Raw genomic sequence first — 22164 nt, 5'->3', positions numbered from 1 at the left:
TCCCCTGCTCCCTTTCCTTTTCATTCATTCATTTGATCGTCTTTACTGAGCGCTTACTCTGTGCAGAGCACTGTACGAAGCTCTCGGGAGAGGACATTACCATAATAAGCAGTCCCATTCTCTGACCACATGTCATTTATGCCCTTGGATCTGTGACCCCTGGTCATTTGATATCGGACCCACAGCTCTTAACAATCAGTCGTATTTATTGAGCTCTTAAGAAGTGCACAGCACTATACTAAGCGCCCGGGAGAGTACAGTAGAATTAGCCGGCACGTTCCCTACCCATAACGAGCTTAGTCTAGAGGGGGAGATGGACTTTGATATGAGGAAACGAGCAATTTATAATTTATAACAAAGATATGTACATAAGTACCGTGGGGTTGGGGTTATGGACGTATCTATAGCGACTAGAGCCCGGGCCCGCCTGGAAGTCAGAAGGACCTGGGTTCTAATCCCGGCTCCGCCACTTGTCCGCTGTGTGACTTTGGGCAAGTCACTTCACCTCTCTGGGCCTCAGTTCCCTCTTCTGTAAAAGTGGGGATCGAGACAGTGAGCCCCAAGTGGGACAGGGACCGTGTCCAGCCCGATTTGCTTGTTTCCACCCCGGAGCTTAGTAATAATCATAATCATAATCATAATAATGGTATTTAAGTGCTTAGTGCTTTGCACACAGTAAGCGCTTAATACATGCCATCATTATTATTATGTGCCAAGCACTGTTCTAAGCGCTGGGGTAGATACGAGGTAATCAGGTTGGCCCCCGTGGGGCTCACAGTCTTCATCCCCATTTTCCAGATGAGGTAACTGAGGCACAGAGAAGTGGAGCGGCTTGCCGAAGGTCACACAGCGACAAGTGGTCCTCTGACCCCCCAAGTCCGTGCTCTTGCCACTAAGCCACGCTGCTTCTCTAAAATGGCGAGTACGGCACAGTATAGTACACTACAGTGTAGTACGGTGACTGGCACCTAGTAAGCGCTTACCAAGTAATCATAATTATTATTATAAATGATTGACTGATTGATTCAAGCGTATGAATTGAGCGCTCCCTGTGTGCAGAGCACTGTACTAAGCGCTTGGGAAGTACAAGTTGGCAACATCTTCCCCTCTAGACCGTCAGCTGGTGCGGGCAGGGAACGTGTCTAACACTTCTGTGGCTGTCATAGTCCAGTGCTCTGCACTCGGTAATGCTCAGTAAATACCACAGATGTGATGACGATAAATACCCCAGGCTGGGAGGCGCCCGCCCGCCCCCAATTCCTGGGATCGCTGGCGAAGCCCCCAAGCCCCGCCAACATCCGGCTCCAGATGCGCCGCATGTGGGAGGACATCTGGAGCCCGGCCCCGGGTGTCTGTGCGGGCCTGGGTCCAGCGAGGAGGCCTCTGGGCCCACTCCCCTTCCCCACCGCCCCATCAGCGTTAAAACCCACCTCTGCCCCTTGCCTCCAGCTTGGGCACCCCAGGAGCCGGGCTAGCGTGCCGGGGACCCCCGGCCGGCCCTGGGTCGGAAGAGGACGGGCCCCCCCCCCATCCCCGCCACCCCGCCATGCGGGAGGAAGGAAACCCTCTCGCCTCCGCCGCGGAAGCCCCAGACCGCAGCGGGGAGGGGGAGAGTTGTGGTTCGACGGCTGGGCTCCCCCCCACCGCCCCCGTCGAGGAGGGCGCGGAGGCAGGGGGATGGCCGCGGAGGCCTCGGCGCGGCGGGCTGGGAGAAACGGAGGGTGGGGGGCGTGCAGAAAAGCCAGGCCGAGGCCCGGCTGGGGACTCGAGGGCCCCAACCCAGCTGTCTCTGGGGGCTGCATTTGGGCCTGGCCCGGACCCTCCCCGCCGGAGCTAAAAATAGAGGCCTGGTCGTGGCCTGCTCGCAGCCCGCAGCCCCAGGCCCGCCAAGACCGCAGTTTTCCGTGACTTCAGCGCGGGGCGGTGGGGGGAGGCCGGCTCTCCTGGCTCAGGCCGGGGAGGATCGCCCCTCCTCGCCCCCCGCCCCAACAGGGGCGATGCCCGGCTCCCGGCCCCTGCCCAGTCCGCTTCTGCCCAAACTGGCGCGGAGAAGGTGGACGTAGGGGACACCCGGGGGTTCCCCCGAGAGGGAGCCAAAGTCTCGGGGCTCCCCGTGGCCTCGGGCCCCACCCAAGATGGCGGCAGGGCCAGCCCAGCCCCCTGCCTCAGTTTCTCCATCGGCGCCGGCCCGGATCCCCAGGAGGGGGTGGAGGACGGGTGGGGAGTCCTGGGTTTTTTTTTTGGGGGGGGGGGCTGTGGAGATGGGGGGTCGGGGGGAAGGGGGACCGGGGGAGGGAAGGGGGGACCGATGGCGGGAAGAGCCCGGGCCAGGAGCCAAACCCTAAACCCGCCCGCTGAGTCACCGCCCGGGACGGGACGGGACGGGGGGAGAGGGGAAGGCCCGGACCGCCCCGGTTTGGGTCTCGTTGCCCTGGGCGACTGGGGGGTGGGCACAGGGACCCCGGTTGGTGGGGGGGCCGGGGAAGGGGCCAGCAGACGGATACACCCACAGACGAACAGACAGGAGTTCGCCCGGCCCGGCCCGGCCCGGCCCGGCCCAGCCCTGGGAGGGTAAAGTTGCCAAGAGGTGTCTGCTCTGTTTGTGTGTGTGGAATGATGGTATTTATTAAAGGCTTACTCTGTGCCAAGCACTGTTCTAAGTGTGGAGGCCGGGCGATGAGTAAGACGCCAGCTATGCCAGGGAGCGCGGCCCGAGGGGGGATGGTGACAGGAGGGAGGCACACAGGCGGAGACAGACACACAGGGCCAGCAGAGAGAGATACACAGAGACAGACGCACAAGGAGACGAGAGAGACCGAGACGGGCAAGGCGGGGAGAGAGACAGGGAACAGGCGGAGAGAAATAGAGAACAGGCCAAGGCGAGGAGAGAGAGACAGAACAAGGCGAGGAGAGAGACAGAACCAGGCGAGGAGAGAGGCAGAGACAGAACAAGGCGAGGAGAGAGACAGAGTAAGGCGAGGAGAGAGACAGAATAAGGCGAGGAGAGCGGCAGAATAAGGCAAAGAGAGAGGCAGAATAAGGCGAAGAGAGAGGCAGAATAAGGCGAGAAGAGAGGCTGAGACAGAACAAGGTAAGGACAGAGACAGAACAAGGCGAGGAGAGAGACAAAGACAGAACAAGGAGAGGAGAGAGACAGAACCAGGCGAGGAGAGAGGCAGAGACAGAACAAGGCGAGGAGAGAGACAGAATAGGTGAGGAGAGAGATAGAATAAGGCGAGGAGAGAGGCAGAATAAGGCAAAGAGAGAGGCAGAATAAGGCAAAGAGAGAGGCAGAATAAGGCAAAGAGAGAGGCAGAATAAGGCAAAGAGAGAGGCTGAGACGGAACAAGGTGAGGACAGAGACAGAACAAGGCGAGGAGAGAGACAAAGACAGAACAAGGAGAGGAGAGAGACAGAACAAGGCGAGGAGAGAGGCAGAGACAGAACAAGGCGAGGAGAGAGACAAAGACAGAACAAGGCGAGGAGAGAGACAGAGACAGAACAAGGCGAGGAGAGAGACAGAGACAGAACAAGGTGAGGAGAGAGGCAGAGACAGAACAAGGCGAGGAGAGAGACAGAGACAGAGACAGAACAAGGCGAGGAGAGAGGCAGAGACAGAACAAGGCGAGGAGAGAGACAGAGACAGAGACAGAACAAGGCGAGGAGAGAGACAGAGACAGAACAAGTCGAGGAGAGAGGCAGAACAAGGTGGGGAGAGAGGCAGAGAGAACAAGGCGAGGAGAGAGGCAGAGACAGAACAAGGCAAGGAGAGAGGCAGAGACAGAACAAGGCGAGGAGAGAGGCAGAATAAGGCGAGGAGAGAGACAGAGACAGAACAAGGTGAGGAGAGAGACAGAACAAGGCAGGGAGAGAGCTAGAACAAGGCAGGGAGAGAGGCAGAACAAGGCGGGGAGAGAGGCAGAACAAGGCGGGGAGAGAGGCAGAACAAGGCAGGGAGAGAGGCAGAACAAGGCGAGGAGAGAGACAGAACAAGGTGGGGAGAGAGGCAGAGATAGAACAAGGCGGGGAGAGAGGCAGAGACAGATCAAGACAAGGACAGAGACAGCAAGGCGAGGAGAGAGGCAGACAGAAGGCGCGGAGGGAGACAGAGACGGATCAAGACAAGGGCAGAGACAGAGCAAGGCAAGGAGGAAGACAGAGACGGATCAAGATGAGGACAGAGACAGAGCAAGGTGAGGAGGGAGACAGAGGCGGATCAAGACAAGGACAGAGACAGAGCAAGGCGAGGAGAGAGACAGAGACGGATCAAGACGAGGACAGAGACAGAGCAAGGTGAGGAGAGAGACAGAAACGGATCAAGACGAGGACAGAGACAGAACAAGGAGAGGAGAGAGACAGAGGCAGAAGAAGGCAAGGAGGCAGAGACAGAAGAAGGCGAAGAGAGAGACAGAAGAAGGCGAGGAGAGAGACAGAAGAAGGCAAGGAGAGAGACAGAAGAAGGTGAGGAGAGAGACAGAAGAAGGCGAGGAGAGAGACAGAAACAGATCAAGGCGAAGAGAGACAGAGGTCAAGGCAAAGAGAGACAGAGATCAAGGCGAAGAGAGACAGATCAAGGCGAGGAGAGAGTCAGAGAGATCAAGGCGAGGAGAGAGTCAGAGACAGATCAAGGCGAGGAGAGGGAGACAGGGTGGAGAGAGGTGCCCAGTGTCTCTGTGTGCCTCAGTTTCCCCGCTGGGGGCGGGGCCCTTGGTGGAGCCCACGGCCTGGGCCGCTCCGGGCCGGTCCCAGGCAGCGCGGGGCGGGATGGGCCGGTCCCCTGCCGCTCCCGGAGCGGGGCCGGCCCAGGCAAGGCCCGGCCGGGCCTCCTCCAGGCTGTCCTCCTGCCAGGGCCATGCCGGGCCAGGGCGGGGCCGGGAGAGCCGGGACTCCGGGGGCCAGGCCGTGACTCACTGCGGTTTCCCCATCAACGTGGCATTGTCTGGCACTGGCCCGCGTCGTGGGGCAGGGAACGGGCCTGCTCATTCTGCTCTGTTGGACTCTCCCAAGCGCTTAGTACGGTGCCCGGCACACAGTAGGCGCTAGATAAATGCCACTGACCGACTCGGTACCACCCTCGCCTCCAAACCGCTTCGCCAAGGGCCACAGAAATAGGGTGGGGAGGGGCAAACTGAGGCAGGGACGGCTCCCCACCCCCAACACCGGGCCACGAGGCTGTAGGGTGGGGCCGGAGGCGAGTTCCCGCTCTTGGGGCGGGCGACTGGGTGAGAGGGCGGGCGAATGGGCGACGCCAGGCACTGACCAACCGGCCCAGCCCTCACTGCGGCCCGAATCTCCCCAAATCGCCACCCTCCTCCTCTGTCACCTCTCCCCCTCCCCTCCCTGCTGTGCCTATTCATTCATTCACTCCATCCTATTGATTGAGCGCTTACTGTGTGCAGAGCATTGGACTGAGCGCTTGGAAAGGACAATTTGTCTCCCCCTTTTAATCAATCAATCAATCAATCGTATTTATTGAGCGCTTACTGTGTGCAGAGCACTGGACTAAGCGCTTGGGATGTACAAGCTGGCAACATACACAGACAGTCCCTACCCAACAGTGGGCTCACAGTCTAGAAGGGGGAGACAGAGAACAAAACCAAACATACTAACAAAATGAAATAAATAGAATAGATAGGTACAAGTAAAATAAATAGAGTAATAGACACAGTCTATTAGACAGTCTTTTAGACTGTGAGCCCACTGTTGGGTAGGGACTGTCTCTATATGTTGCCAACTTGGACTTCCCAAGCGCTTAGTCCGGTGCTCTGCACACAGTAAGCGCTCAATAAATACGACTGATGATGATATGACAATTTGGCAACAGATAGGGACGGTCCCTACCCAACAACAACAACAACGGGATCCCGCTCACCTCTCCGCCCTCTCTCCTTCTGCGGGTGCTCCCTAGCCTGGCCCCCTAAGAGGCCTTTTTGGCCATCCCCCTGCCTCCGGCCGGTTGTTCTCGCCCTGTGTTCCCCTGCTCTGCACGTAGTAAGCGCTTAACAAATGCCATTATTATTATTATTATTAGTCTGTCCCATAAGGGGTCTCGGTGGCTCCTCGTCGACTGTATCATCTTTCCCCTTGTGCTGATCTTCAGCAAGCCTTCCCCGCCACACACACACACACACACACACACCCTCCCTCCCCTAAATTTATGAGTCAGCGTCCCGACAATCTCTCCCCAGAAGGCCATCCAGGGCTATTCTAAGCTCCAGCCGGCGGAATCGGCTTTATTCCAACTTCCGACGGGAGGGCTGGGAAGGGGGGGAATCTCCCGGGACTGAATTAAGGACGAGGCCCGGGGGGCCGGAAACGTCGCCCCCCAGCCCCCCACAAAAATAACGGTAACGTTTGGACCCTCTCGACGGTCAGTCCTTCCTCCCGTCTGCCCCGGATCCCTCCTGCTGTCGTTTCCCGGAGGATGGGGGGGGGGGGGGGGGCACCTGTTGGGCGGAGGCGGGGACAGCTGGGCCGGGGGCCGCGGGGACCCCTCGTTGGCGGCCCACCTGTCCCAACGCCAGTTGTCTCGGCCACGGCGTCTATTCACGGCCCTCCCCCGGCCCTCCAGGATCTCCAAGCACCCCGAGGCCCTGGCATCTGCCCCGCCCCCGCTCGAGGAGGCTCCCAGGGGGCCCAGACAATTGGGGTTTTGTCCCTTCGATAGGGCACGGGGCGCTGGGGGTGGGTAAGCCTGGCATGCCAAGACTGGGAGCTGACACCCACGTGCCAAGGGGCAGGGCCACAGAGACACGTGCTGGGCCCAGAGACAGGGGGGAGAGACAATCTCGGGGCCACCCACGGGCCGGGAATCCCCTCCCCCCCACCCCCAGCCCCCCGGCAGGAAAGGCGGATGGGGCCCGGGGAGGGGGGCATCTCCCCCAGGGCCGGGGCTAAGGAGTCTATTTGTTTGGGGGCGGGGCCGCGTCACCGTGACAACCGGGGGAGGTGGTGATAGAGGAAGCAATCGAGGATCCGACCGACTCGGTTCTGCTTTTTGGCGGGGGTGAGGATGATGATGATGGCATTTATTAAGCGCTAACTATGTGCCGAGCACCGTTCTAAACGCTGGGGAGGTTACAAGGTGATCAAGTTGTCCCACGGGGGGCTCACAGTCTTCAGCCCCATTTTCCAGATGAGGTCACTGAGGCACAGAGAAGTGAAGCGACCCGCCCAAAGTCACACAGCTGAGAGTGGGCAGGGCTGGGATTCGAACCCACGACATCTGACTCCCAAGCCCGGGCTCTTTCCCACTGGGCCTCGCTGAGGATGCTCGGGGACTCCAGGAAAAGAAGCGGGGGGTGGGGGCGGGGAGGGGGGACAGGCGGCCCACCCCCCAAATCGTCTGTCTGTCTCTTTCCAAGAGCCAGTCCTTTCCCAGCCAGAACCTCCGGGTGGGGAGAGCGCTTAGTCCAGTGCTCTGCACACAGTAGGCGCTCAATAAATACGATTGAATGGATGGATGACTGAGAGGGCAGACTGCCCACTTGACCTCTGATCCCTGGTTAAACTTTACCCGTCCGAGTTCCGGCCACCTGGGCTAACGGGGCGGTTGGCCGGGGGTGAGGAGGAGGTTGCGGCCTTCTCTAATCTTATCCAGGTGTGCGGGAAGAGGGGCTCTGAAGGACCCCCACTCCCCAAATCAGAACCCCCACCCCCCAAATCAATCAATCAATCGTATTTATTGAGCGCTTACTGTGTGCAGAGCACTGTACTAAGCGCTTGATCACCGTCCCCACTGCTCTCCACCGAGCTGGTCCGCGGCCCAGGCCACGGGCGGGAGCGGGGAGGGATCTCAAAGCGAGGCCCGGGACACGGAGGGGACCGTCCCCGGAGCGAGAAGAGAGGGGGAGGAGGAAGGAGGAGGAGGGAGGGAAAGGGGAGGGAGAGGGAGGGAGGGAGACAGCGGGAGAGGGAGGGGAAATGGAAAAAGAGAGAGAGAGGGCGGGGGAAAAACAGGGAGAGAGAGAGAGAGAGAGAGAGAGAGAGAGAGAGAGACAGGGAGAGACGGGGAGAGAGAGACGGGATAGAGACGACAGGGGAGAGAGAGACAGGGGAGGGAGGGCCAGGGAAGGGGACTGTGCGCCCATTGCTGGGTAGGGACCGTCTCTCTATGTTGCCGACTTGGACTTCCCAAGCGCTTAGTCCAGTGCTCTGCACACAGTAAGCGCGCTCAATAAATACGATTGAATGAAGGAATGGATGAATGACAGGGAAGGAGAGAGCCAGGGAAGGAGAGAGTTAGGGAAGGAGACAGATAGGGAAGGAGAGGGATAGGGAAGGAGAGGGATAGGGAAGGAGAGGGATAGGGAAGGAGAGAGTTAGGGAAGGAGAGAGTTAGGGAAGGAGAGAGTTAGGGAAGGAGAGAGTTAGGGAAGGAGAGAGATAGAGAAGGAGAGAGATAGAGAAGGAGAGAGATAGAGAAGGAGAGAGATAGGGAAGGAGAGAGATAGGGAAGGAGAGAGCCAGGGAAGGAGAGAGCCAGGGAAGGAGAGGGAAGCGCTCAATAAATACGATTGAATGAATGAATGACAGGGAAGGGGAGAGCCAGGGAAGGAGAGGGCCAGGGAAGGAGAGGGCCAGGGAAGGGGAGGGCCAGGGAAGGGGAGGGCCAGGGAGGGAGAGGGAAGCGCTCAATAAATACGATTGAATGAATGAATGACAGGGAAGGAGAGAGACAGGGAAGGAGAGGGCCAGGGAGGGAGAGGGCCAGGGAAGGAGAGGGCCAGAAAAGGAGAGAGCCAGGGAAGGAGAGAGCCAGGGAAGGAGAGGGCGGGCAGAGAAGCAAGTGGCAGAGCGTGGGGCGAATGGGAGGCGAGCAGCCGGACACCGAGCCAAGGACCAAATCCCGTGTCAGGGCAGCCTAGGGCCGGGCGGGCAGGGCTTCCCCTCGGCCGGAAAGCGAAAGCAAAGGGCCCGGGGGGTCCGGGGGGCCCGGGGGGCACACGGGGCCCCTGACCGGGGAAGGAGGACCGCCGCCTACCACCGTCATCACCATCATCATAACGTGCCACCTATCATCATCATCATCATCATCCCCACACTCCCCACGAGGGTGGGGGGGCGGGGGGGCGAGGGGGGAGGGTCCCCCCCCCCCCCGGGGACTCACCGCGCCTTGAGCTCCTTGAACTCCTCGCGGACCTTGCTGAGCTCCAGCTGGAGGCGGGCGCGCTCCTTGGCCACCGAGTCGAGGGTCTTGCGGGCGTCGCCCAGCTCGGCCTCGTAGGCGGCCTTGAGGCCGGACACCTCCCGGGAGACCACCTCCTCCGACTCGGTGATGCGGAGCCGCAGCCCCGCGTTCTCCGACTCCAGCGAGCGCACCCGGTCGATGTAGACGGCCAGCCGGTCGTTGAGCTCCTGCAGGTCCTCCTTCTCCTGCAGCCGGGTGATGCGGTTGGGGGGACAGCGGGGTGCCGGAGCCGGGGCCGCCCGAGGCCCCCCGGGGGGCGGCCCGACGCTGGGCCGGGGTCTCCATGGTGGGCACCGCCTGGCACCGGGATCCTCCGCACGGCCCAGGCCTCGATGAACCGTCTGAGTCACCGGGGCCGGGCCTACGGCTGAAATATGCCAGGGAGAGGGGGGGCGGGGGGGCGGGAGGGACCCGCCTGGGTGGGTGGGTGGGGGGGTGGGGCTGCCCCTCTTAAAGGACCCGCCCCCCTCTCCTTCCCCTTGACGTCCACCGGGCCGGACCTCTATAATTCCGCTTATTCAGACCGATGCCCGCCGCCTTTCAGCCGGATTCACCCGTCATTCAACCCTGTGTTGCCAACTTGTACTTCCCAAGCGCTTAGTACGGCGATGAGGCTGATGTTGGGTAGGGACTGTCTCTATATGTTGCCAATTTGTACTTCCCAAGCGCTTAGTACAGTGCTCTGCACATAGTAAGCGCTCAATAAATACGATTGATGATGATGATGGCATTTGGCCCGGAGATGTGAAGGGACTTGTGTTGCCAGCTTGTACTTCCCAAGCGCTTAGTACGGCGATGAGGATGGTGGCATTTAGGCCGGAGAAGTGAAGGGACTTGTGTTGCCAGCTTGTACTTCCCAAGCGCTTAGTACGGCGATGAGGATGATGGCGTTTAGGCCGGAGAAGTGAAGGGACTTGTGTTGCCAGCTTGTACTTCCCAAGCGCTTAGTACGGCGATGAGGATGATGGCGTTTAGGCCGGAGAAGTGAAGGGACTTGTGTTGCCAGCTTGTACTTCCCAAGCGCTTAGTACGGCGATGAGGATGATGGCATTTAGGCCGGAGAAGTGAAGGGACTTGTGTTGCCAACTTGTACTTCCCAAGCGCTTAGTACAGTGATGATGATACAGTAAGCGCTCAATAAATACGATTGAGGATGATGATGATGATGGCATTGATTAAAAGCCTACTACGTGCAAAGCACTGTTGCAAGCGCTGGGGAGGTTGTCCCACGCGGGGGGCTCACGGTCTTCATCCCCGTTTGACAGGCGAGGGAACCGAGGCCCGGAGAAGTGAAGGGACTTGTGTTGCCAACTTGTACTTCCCAAGCGCTTAGTACAGTGATGATGGTGATGGCATTTATTAAGCGCTTACTACGTGCAAAACACTGTTCTAAGCGCTGGGGAGGTTACACGGTTGATCAGGTTGTCCCACGGCGGGGGGGGGGGGGGGGCTCACGGTCTTCATCCCCGTTTGACAGACGAGAGAAGTGAAGTGATTTGTGATGCCAACTTGTACTTCCCAAGCGCTTAGTACAGTGATGATGATGATGGCGGCATTTATTAAGCGCTTACTACGTGCAAAGCATTGTTCTAAGCGCTGGGGAGGTTACAGGGTTGATCAGGTTGTCCCACGGGGGGGCTCACGGTCTTCATCCCCGTTTGACAGACGAGGGAACTGAGGCCCGGAGAAGTGAAGGGACTTGTGTTGCCAACTTGTACTTCCCAAGCGCTTAGTACGGTGATGATGATGATGATGGCATTTATTAAGCGCTTACTACGTGCAAATCACTGTTCTAAGCGCTGGGGAGGTTACAGGGTTGATCAGATTGTCCCACGGGGGGGCTCACGGTCCTCATCCCCGTTTGACAGACGAGGGAACTGAGGCCCGGAGAAGTGAAGGGACTTGCCCAAAGTCACCCAGCTGACAGTTGGTGGAGCCGGGATTTGAACCCGTGACCTGTGACTCCAAAGCCCGGAGTCTTTCCACTGAGCCACGCTGCTTCTCTACAGTGCCCTGCACACAGTTAGCGCTCAATAAATACGATTGAATCAATCAATCAATCAATCAAGCGTATTTATTGAGTGCTTACTGTGTGCAGAGCACTGTAATAAGCACTTGGGAAGTACAAGTTGGCAACATAGAGAGACGGTCCCTACCCAACATTCCATTTCTTGATTTTCGTTCCTTCCTTCATTCATTGTCGTATTTATTGAGCGCTTACTCTGTGCAGAGCACTGGACTAAGCGTTTGGGAAGTCCAAGTTGGCAACATAGAGAGACGGTCCCTACCCAACAGCGGGCTCACAGTCTAAAAGGGGGAGACAGACGACAAAACATATTAACAAAATAAAATAAATAGAATAGTAAATATGTACAAGTAAAATAGAGTAATAATAGTAATGATAGCATTTATTCAGCGCTTACTATGTGCAAAGCACTGTTCTAAGCGCTGGGGAGGTTACAAGGTGATGAGCTTGTCCCATGGGGGGCTCACAGTCTTAATCCCCATTTAACAGATGAGGGAACTGAGGCCCAGAGAAGTGAAGTGACTTGCCCAAAGTCACACAGCTGACAAGTGGCAGAGCCGGGATTTGAACCCATGACCTCTGACTCCAAAGCCCGGGCTCTTTCCACTGAGCCAAGTAATAAATACGTACAAACATATATATAGGTGCTGTGGGGAGGGGAAGGAGGTAAGGCAGGGGGGGGATGGGGAGGGGGAGGATGGGGAGAGGAAGGAGGGGGGCTCAGTCTGGGAAGGAATGAATTCCTTCATTCAATCGTATTTATGAAGAAGGACAACGATAATAATAATGATGGCATTTGTTAAGCGCTTACTCTGTGCAAAGCACTGTTCTAAGCGCTGGGGAGGATACACGGTGATGAGGTTGTCCCACGGGGGGGGGCTCCCAGTCTTCACCCCCATTTGACAGATGAGGTCACTGAGGCCCAGAGAAGTGAAGTGACTTGCCCAAGGTCACCCAGCTGACAATCGGCGGAGACGGGATTTGAACCCATGACCCATTGAGGCACGCTGCTTCTCAAGTCGGCAACATCTGTCTAGAAGGGGGGAGAGAGACGACAAAACAAGTAGACAGGCGTCAATACCATCATCATCATCAACATCAATCGTATTTATTGAGCGCTTACTGTGTGCAGAGCACTGTACTAAGCGCTTGCACTGTACTAAGAATAGAGTTATAATAATAATAATAATGGTATTTGTTAAACGCTTAGCATGTGCAACGCAGTTATAGCTATATCCAAGTTAATAAAATACAGTATGTACAAATAAAATGAGTAATAAATATATACAAATAGAGACAAGTGCTCTGGGGAGGAGGAAGAGGAGAGGAAAAAGGGGGGGTTAAATCTAGGAAGGCCTCCTGGAGGAGGTTTACTTGTTTTGATGTAGCCTGGCTTCATGGAAAGAGCCCGGGTTTGGGAGTCAGAGGTCGTGAGTCCTAATCCCGCCTCCGCCACTTGTCAGCTGGGTGACTTTGGGCGAGTCAATGGACTTCTCCGTGCCTCAGTTACCTCATCTGGAAAATGGAGATTCCCTGGTAACATTGTATCTATCCCAGCGCTTAGAACAGTGCCTGGCACATAGTCAGCGCTTAACAAATACCATTATTGTTATTATTTGTTTATATCGATGCCCGTTTTACTCGTTTAGCTGTCTCCCCCCTTCTAGATTGTGAGCCCGATGGGGGCAGGGGTTGTTTTTTGTTTTTGATGGCATTCGTTAAGCGCTGACTAGGTGCAAAGCACTGTTCTCAGCGCTGGGGAGGATACAAGGTGATCAGATTATCCCACGTGGGGCTCACAGTCTTCATCCCCATTTTACAGATGAGGGAACTGAGGCCCAGAGAAGTGAAGTGAGTCGCCCAGAGTCACACAGCTGACAATTGGCAGAGGCGGGATTTGAACCCACGTCCTCCGACTCCCAAGCCCGGGCTCTTTCCATTGAGCCACGCTGCTTCTCGGGTCGTCTCTATTGCCGAATTGTACTTTCCAGAAGCAGTGTGGCTCAGTGGAAAGAGCCCTGGCTTTGGAGTCAGTGGTCATGGGTTCAAATTCTGACTCCGCCACTTCAATCATTCAATCGTATTTATTGAGCGCTTACTGTGTGCAGAGCACTGTACTAAGCGCTTGGGAAGTACAAGTTGGCAACATATAGAGACGGTCCCTACCCAACAGTGGGCTCACAGTCTAGAAGGTGGGCTCACTTGTCAGCTGGGTGACTCTGGGCAAGTCACTTCACTTCTCTGGGCCTCTGCAGCGTGGCACAGTGGAAAGCGCCCGGGCTTTGGAGTCAGAGGTCATGGGTTTGAATCCCGGCTCCGCCACGTGTGCTGCGTGACCCCGCGCAAGTCACTTAACTTCTCTGAGCCTCAGTTACCTCATCTGTAAAATGGGGATTGACTGTGAGCCCCACATGGGACAACCTGATCACGTTATATCCCCCCAACGCTTAGAACAGTGCTTTGCACAGAGTAAGCGCTTAACAAATGCCATCATCATTATTATTATTATCTGTAAAATGGGGATGAAGACTGTGAGCCCCACGTGGGACAACCTGATCACCTTGTAACCCCCCCAGCGCTTAGAATAGTGCTTTGAACCTAGAAGCAGCGTGGCTCATTGGAAAGAGCCCGGGCTTTGGAGTCAGAGGTCATGGGTTTGAATCCCGGCTCCGCCACATGTCTGCTGCGTGACCCTGCGCAAGCCACTTAACTTCTCTGAGCCTCAGTTACCTCATCTGTAAAATGGGGATTGACTGTGAGCCCCACATGGGACAACCTGATCACGTTATATCCCCCCAGCGCTTAGAACAGTGCTTTGCACAGAGTAAGCGCTTAACAAATGCCATCATCATTATTATTATTATCTGTCAAATGGGGATGAAGACTGTGAGCCCCACGTGGGACAACCTGATCACCTTGTAACCCCCCCAGCGCTTAGAATAGTGCTTTGCACCTAGAAGCAGCGTGGCTCATTGGAAAGAGCACGGGCTTTGGAGTCAATCAATTAATCATATTTATTGAGCGCTTACTATGTGCAGAGCACTGTACTAAGCGCTTGGGAAGTACAAATTGGCAACATATAGAGACAGTCCCTACCCAACACTGGGCTCACAGTCTAAAAGAATAATAATGGCATTTATTAAGCGCTTCCTATGTGCAAAGCACTGTTCTAAGCGCTGGGTAGATTACAAGGTGGTCAGGTTGTCCCACGGGGGGCTTAATCCCCATTTTACAGATGAGGTAACTGAGGCACAGAGAAGTTAAGTGACTTGCCCAAAGTCACACAGCTGACAATTGGTGGAGCCGGGATTTGAACCCACAACCTCTGACTCCAAAGTCCGTGCTCTTTCCACTGAGCCACGGTTGTCTTGTATCTAGTCAGAGGAGTCAGAGGTCATGGGTTTGAATCCCGGCTCCGCCACATGTCTGCTGTGTGACCTTGGGCAAGTCACTTAACTTCTCTGAGCCTCAGTTCCCTCATCTGTAAAATGGGGATGAAGACTGTGAGCCCCACGGGGGACAACTTGATCGCCTTGGATCCCCCCAGTGCTTAGAACAGTGCTCTGCACATAGTAAGCGCTTAACAAATGCCATCATCATTATTATTATTATCTGTCAAATGGGGATGAAGACTGTGAGCCCCACGTGGGACAACCTGATCACCTTGTAACCCCCCCAGCGCTTAGAATAGTGCTTTGCACCTAGTAAGCGCTTAACACATGCCATCGTTATTAGGGCGGTGCTAAGCGCTCGGTAAATACGGCTGAATGAATAAATACGATTGAGTGAATGACGAGGTGGGGCGTCCTGGGGGCGGGGGATCGGGCCGCTCCCTGGGAACCCCCCCCCCCCCAGCAACGGCCTCCCGGTGATTCATCCCTCAGCCCCCATCCCCCATCTGCCTCCGCCGTTGCCATGGCAGCCGTGAGTCACATTCCCCTCCAGCCCCCGGGCGTTTCCCCATCCCCACATCTGGGGCGGGGGGCTCAGCCCGGCCCCCCGGATTCCCCCAGGACGAGGGGATGTGTTGGGGGGGACGCCCCCTCCCCACGCGAGCGCTGCGGCCTGGTCCTGTTCCTCGACGTCTCCCCCATCCCCTCCCTCTTCTTCCTCCTCCTCCTCCTCCTCCCGAGGTTGGCATTTCGGTCTAATTCGAAACAGGCCTCCGGCGCCCGACGTGCGTCCCTTTCCCGGGGGTCTCCGCCCCAGCCCCTCCCCAATTCCTGCGGTCGGTCGGGATGGGGAGAAGCAGGGGGGGCGGGGGGCTCGGCCCAGGTGTTCGCTCCCGGGGTTCCAGATGGGGACCCCACTCTTTTAGACTGTGAGCCCACTGGTGGGTAGGGACTGTCTCTAGATGTTGCCAATTTGTACTTCCCAAGCGCTTAGTACAGGGCTCTGCACATAGTAAGCGCTCAATAAATACGATTGATGATGATGATGATGCCCCCCCTCCATCCTCCCCGGCAGGACTCAGGCGTCCTCGTCCCCCTCCCCCCCATGTGAGCCCGCTGTTGGGTGGGGACTGTCTCTATATGTTGCCGACTTGTCCTTCCCAAGCGCTTAGTACAGTGCTCTGCACACAGTAAGCGCGCAATCAATACCATTGATTGATTGATTGATCCCCCTGCCCCTCGCCCCCCTGCCGCCAGACCCCAGGAGCCCGGCGGGCCTCCATCCATTCAAGCCCACTGTTGGGTTGGTACGTTGCCAACTTGGCCTTCCCAGGCGCTTAGTCCAGTGCTCTGCACACAGTAAGCGCTCAATCAATACGACTGACTGAACGAATGAAGTTCTTGGGCGCCTGCTGTGTGCAGAGCACTGGACTAGACGCCCCACCGACCCTCTCCCCTCGTTGGGAAAACCCCCTGGAATCTCCCGTTTTCCCAGGACCAGGCCTCGAGGGATGGGGAAGGGCGGGAAGTGGGGGACCCTTGAGGATGTAGGGGTGAGGAAGGGGAGCCCCTCGGGCCCAAAGTTCCCCAGATTCCCCCCCCCCCCCCCGCCCCCAGCCCCTTCTGGCCTCCATCCCCGCCCCCCCAACGTAGCCGGGAGTGGAAGAGCCCCAGGCGTCCGGGCGCCCCGCCCCCGCTGAGCCCGGTTTTCCGATCCTCTCGCCAGTTCCCAGCCTGGGGCGGCACGGGAGCCACGGAGCTCGGCCTGCTGTACCCTGGGCCCCCCGCCCCTGGCCGCATGCCCACCCCAGCCTCCACCCTTAACCCCTCTCTGCCCGGACTCTGCCCTCCTCCTGCCCCCTGACCCCATCCCTCTCTGCCCCCCCCCGTCCCTGTCCCCTGCTCAGGCCTGTCTCCCCCCCCCCCGCCCCCCAAAACTCACCCCCCCGCCCCGTGCCCCAAGACCCACCCCCAGGAAATGGCACCAGATGCCCCCACCTCCCCCCACCGAGGCCCTGTTGGCCTCAGCGGGGAGGCGGCCTGGCTTGGTACACAATCTCCACGCCCCTTCCTGCGCCATCTTGCCTCTCCTCCTCTCCATCTAATCACAACAATAAGAATAATTTTGGTATTTGTTAAGCCCTTACTCTGTGTCAAGCACTGTTCTAAGCGCTGGGGGAGATCCAAGGTCATCAAGTTGTCCTACCTCTCCTCCTCTCCATCTAATGACAACAATAAGAATAATTTTGGTATTTCTTAAGCGATTACTCTGTGTCAAGCACTGTTCTAAGCACTGGGGGAGATACAAAGTCATCAGGTTGTCCTACCTCTCCATCTAATAACAATAAGAATAATTTTGGTATTTGTTAAGCCCTTACTCTGTGTCAAGCACTGTTCTAAGCGCTGGGGGAGATACAAGGTCATCAGGTTGTCCTACCTCACCTCCTCTCCATCTAATAACAACAATAAGAATAATTTTGGTATTTCTTAAGCGATTACTCTGTGTCAAGCACTGTTCTAAGCACTGGGGGAGATACAAAGTCATCAGGTTGTCCTACCTCTCCATCTAATAACAATAAGAATAATTTTGGTATTTGTTAAGCCCTTACTCTGTGTCAAGCACTGTTCTAAGCGCTGGGGGAGATACAAGGTCATCAGGTTGTCCTACCTCACCTCCTCTCCATCTAATAACAACAATAAGAATAATTTTGGTATTTGTTAAGCCCTTACTCTGTGTCAAGCACTGTTCTAAGCACTGGGGGAGATACAAGGTCATCAGGTTGTCCTACCTCACCTCCTCTCCATCTAATCACAACAATAAGAATAATTTTGGTATTTCTTAAGTGCTTACTTTGTGTCAAACACTGTTCTAAGCGCTGGGGGAGATACAAGGTCATCAGGTTGTCCTACCTCTCCTCCTCTCCATCTAACAACAATAAGAATAATTTTGGTATTTGTTAAGCCCTTACTCTGTGTCAAGCACTGTTCTAAGCGCTGGAGGAGATACCAGGTCATCAGGTTGTCCTAACTCACCTCCTCTCCATCTAATAACAATAAGAATAATTTTGGTATTAAGCGCTTACTCTGTGTCAAGCACTGTTCTAAGCGCTGGGGGAGATACAAGGTCATCAGGTTATCCTACAATGAGGCTCAAAGGCTTAATCCCCATTTTCCAGATGGGGTAACTGAGGCACAGAGAAGTTAAGTGACTTGCCCAAATTGTTAAGCGCTTACTCTATGGCAAGCACTGTTCTAAGTGCTGGGGGAGATACAAGGCGATCAGGTCATCCCACGTGGGGCTCACAGTCTTCACCCCCATTTTCCAGATGAGGTACCTGAGGCACAGAGAAGTGAGGTGACTGGCCCTAAGCCACACAGCTGACGAGTGGTGGAGCTGGGATTAGAACCCAGGACCTCTGATTCCCAAACCCTGGCTCTTGCCACTCAGCCTATACCCTTTTAGACTGTGAGCCCACTGCTGGGTAGGGACTGTCTCTATATATTGCCAACTTGTACTTCCCAAGCGCTTAGTACAGTGCTGTGCACACAGTAAGCACTCAATAAATACGATTGATTGATTGATTGATCTCTGCCACCGTCCCTGTCGTTTCATCTCCATCCCTGTCTCTGTTTCTCCAACTCGGCCCTGTCTCTTCCTCTCAGTCCCTGTCTTTCCCTCTCCTTCTCTGTCTCTCCATCTGCCTCTCCATCTCTCATTCATTCAGTCGTACTGATTAAGCGCTTACTCTGTGCAGACACTGTACTGAGCGCTTGGGAAAGTCCAATACAACAATAAACAGAGACATTCCCTGCCCACCACAAGCTCACAATCGAGAGATGAGCTCCCATCACCATCCGCCTCTCCCTCTCTCAGTCATTCAAAAGCATTTTCACAGTAGGTTACTGTGCGAGGACTACTATACTGAGCACTTCGAACCCCTGCCCTCAAGGAGCTTAAAGTTTCCCTCTGTGACTCTGTCTCTCTCATTCCCCATGACTGTTTTCCGGTTACTTCCCCCTGACCCAACACCCCATCCTAGTGTGTATGGACACGTGCAGTTTCAGGCAGTCAGGAAGTGATACTTGTTGAGCAAGTACTTTGTGCAGGGCACTGTACTAAACGCTTGGGAGAGTACGCTGCAACAGTATAATGCGTGTATATGCATGTACGTGTCCCATCTACTCCATCAGGCTAAAAGTCCCCCGGGGGCAGGGACATTATCTCCTCACCTCACTGTCCCTCCCCCAACGCCCAGCTGTGTGTGTGTGTTTAATTGTCAGCTGTGTAACTTTGGGCACGTTATTTAACTTCTCTATGCCTCAGTTCTCTCATCTGTAAAATGGGGATGAAAACTGTGAGCCCCATGCGGGACAACCTGATCACCTTGTAACCTCCCCAGCGCTTAGAACAGTGCTTTGCACACAGTAAGCGCTTAATAAATGCCATCATTATTATTATCTGTGTGCAGGCTCGCGTTTTATCACTTCCCCATCCCCACCCCCGCCCCTCACCTCAAGCTGGAAGCTCCTCGAAAGCTGGGACCGTTTCTCTTCCTCTTTCTCAGCTGTGTGACTTCGGGCAAGTCACTTCACTTCTCCGGGCCTCAGTTCCCTCCTCTGTAGAATGGGGATGAAGACTGTGAGCCCCCCGTGGGACAACCTGATCACCTTGTAACCTCCCCGGCGCTTAGAACAGTGCTTTGCACATAGTAAGCGCTTAATAAATGCCATTATTATTATTTCTCCTCGTCTCTGTGTGTGACTTTCCTGTCTCCCCCATAGACTGGAAACCCCTCGAGGGTTGGGACGCCTGGAATTAGGTCCTGGGTAGGGGTGAGGCACCGCTGTACCTCTTCCTCCTTCTTCTCCTTCCCCTTCTCCTCCTCCTCCGATGAGAAGCATCGTTGCTCAGTGGGAAGAACCCGGGCTTGGGAATCAGATGTGGTGGGTTCTAATTCCGCCTCCACCACGTGTCAGCTGGGTGACGTTGGACGAGTCACTTCTCTGGGCCTCAGTTCCCTCATCTGTCAAATGGGGACGAAGACTGTGAGCCCACTGTTGGGTAGGGACGGTCTCTATATGTTGCCAATTTGTACTTCCCAAGCGCTTAGTACAGTGCTCTGCACACAGTAAGCGCTCAATAAATACGATTGATGATGATGACAACCTGATTACCTTGTTATCTACCCCAGCGCTTAGAACAATCCTGGACACATAGCAAATTCATTCAATCAATCAATCCAATCATATCAATTCAATTCAATCAATTCAATTCAATCGTATTTATTGAGCGCTTACTGTGTGCAGAGCACTGTACTAAGCGCTTGAGAAGTACAAGTTGGCAGCATATAGAGACGGCCCCGACCCAACAACGGGTTCACAGTTAAGAAGCAGCGTGGCTCAACGGAAAGAGCCCGGGATTTGGAGTCGGAGGTCATGGGTTCAAATCCCGACTCCGCCAATTGCCAGCTGTGTGACTTTGGGCAAGTCACTTAACTTCTCTTTTCTAGACTGTGAGCCCGCTGTTGGGTAGGGACTGTCTCTATGTGTTGCCGACTTGGACTTCCCAAGCGCTTAGTACAGTGCTCTGCACACAGGAAGCGCTCAATAAATACGATTAATTCTCTGTGCCGCAGTTCCCTCATCTGTAAAATGGGGATTAAGACTGAGAGCCCCTCGTGGGACAACCTGATCACCTTGTAACCTCCCCAGCGCTTAGAACAGTGCTTTGCACATACTAAGTGCTTAATAAATGCCATTGTTAGAAGACCATTATTATCAGCGTTTAGAACAGTGCTTGGCACATAGTAAGCGCTTAACAAATGCCATCATTATTATTCCTCCTCTTTCTCCCTCCTTTTCCACCGCCTCCTCTTCCTCCCTCCTCCTCCTTTTCCTTCTCCTCCTCCTCCTTTTCCTTCTCCTCCTTTTCCTCCCTTCTCCCCCACCTCCTTTCAGTCAGGAGGGCAGCGGGCCTAATTAGCAGGGTAATCAGGGTAATTGGCTCGTTACGATGGGTAATGAGGGGAAATCGGCCATTAGCCCCGTGGAAATGACGAGACCTGCCTGGTGGAGAGGGGAGGAAGGGGTGGGCGCTTAGAGATCCGCCGGCCGCTGGCTCCGGGAAATAATTATAATAATAATAATAATAATAATAATGGTATTTGTTAAGCGCTTACTATGTGCCAAGCACTGTTAAGAGCGGGGGTGGATACAAGGTAATCAGGTTGTCCCACGTGGGGCTTACAGTCATAACCCCCATTTTACAGAGGAGGCCCAGAGAGGTTAAGTGATTTGCCCAAAGTCACACAGCTGACAAGCGGCGGAGCCGGGATTAGAACCCACGACCTCTGATTCCCAAGCCCCTGTTCTTTCCACTAAAAGCCACGCAGCTTCTCAGCGGAGGGCCGGCCGGCCTCGGGGTCACCCTCTCTTAGTGGACGGAGCCCAGGCCTTAGATTCGGAATCAATCAATCAATCGTATTTATTGGGCGCTTACTGTGTGCACAGCACTGTACTAAGCGCTTGGGAAGTCCAAGTTGGCAACGTCTAGAGACAGTCCCTACCCAACAGTGGGCTCACAGTCTAAAAGGGGGAGACAGAGAACCAAACCAAACATACTAACAAAATAAAATAAATAGAATAGATGTGTACAAGTAAAATAGAGTAATAAATATGTACAAACATTTATACATATATGTATATATATGTGTATATATATGTATATACATATATACGGAAGGACTCTCGCCTGCTGTGTGACCTTGGACAAGTCCCTTCATTTCTCTGGGCCTCAGTTCCCTTCTCTGTAAGACGGGGATTTTAGATTTCGACCCCCACCTTGGACAGGGACTGAGTCCAACCCGATCTGCTTGTATCCACCCCAGCGCTTAGTACAGTACAGAATACAGTAAGCACCTAACAAATACCATTACTATTATTATTATTATTATTATTATTATTATTATTATTATTATCTCCACTGTTGGCCCCCGAGGACTCCCTGGGGTTTCAGGCCACCCTTGGGCACTAGACGATTCCCACCCTCACTCACTTGCTCTAACCTGCCTCCCCTCTTCTTCTCTCCCCTGCTCTAATCTTCCCCTCCCCATCTTACCTCCCTCCCCTGCTCTAACCTCCCTCCCCTGCTTTAATAATAATAATAATGGCATTTGTTAAATGCTTACTATGTGCCAAACACTGTTCTAAGCGCTGGGGGGACACAAGGTAATCAGGTTGTCCCACATGGGGCTCACAGTCTTAATCCCCATTTTCCAGATGAGGTGACTGAGGCACAGAGAAGTTAAGTGATTTGCCCAGTCACACAGTTGACAAGTGGCTGATGCAGGATTAGAACCCATGACCTCTGACTCCCAAGCCCGGGCTCTTTCCACTGAACCACTTTGCTATCTTTTCCTCCCTGCTCTGCCTTCCCTCCCCTCTCTTCCTGAGAAGCAGCGTGGCTTAGCGGCAAGAGCCCGGACTTGGGAGTCAGAGGTGGTGGGTTCTAATTCCGCTCCGCCACTTGTTAGCTGTGTTGGACGAGTCACCTCACT

The 22164-nt window shown here is 55.1% G+C and overlaps 1 protein-coding gene across 1 annotated transcript in view; it reads right to left on the bottom strand.

The window, feature by feature from the left end:
* The window catches only part of LMNA (lamin A/C), a 29407-nt gene extending 19883 nt beyond the window's left edge, over nucleotides 1-9524 (bottom strand). Inside the window, 2 exon segments of the mRNA XM_038768863.1 lie at nucleotides 9110-9399; nucleotides 9401-9524. Of these exon segments, the coding sequence (XP_038624791.1) occupies nucleotides 9110-9399; nucleotides 9401-9475 (365 nt within the window). The 5' untranslated portion in view covers nucleotides 9476-9524.
* Between the last annotated feature and the right edge of the window lie 12640 nt (nucleotides 9525-22164).

Source organism: Tachyglossus aculeatus, chromosome Y4 (genome assembly GCF_015852505.1).
Source record: "Tachyglossus aculeatus isolate mTacAcu1 chromosome Y4, mTacAcu1.pri, whole genome shotgun sequence".
Taxonomy (NCBI): Eukaryota; Metazoa; Chordata; class Mammalia; order Monotremata; family Tachyglossidae; genus Tachyglossus; species Tachyglossus aculeatus.
Note: the sequence above shows the minus strand (reverse complement) of the source record. Positions and strands in the feature narration are given on the sequence as shown.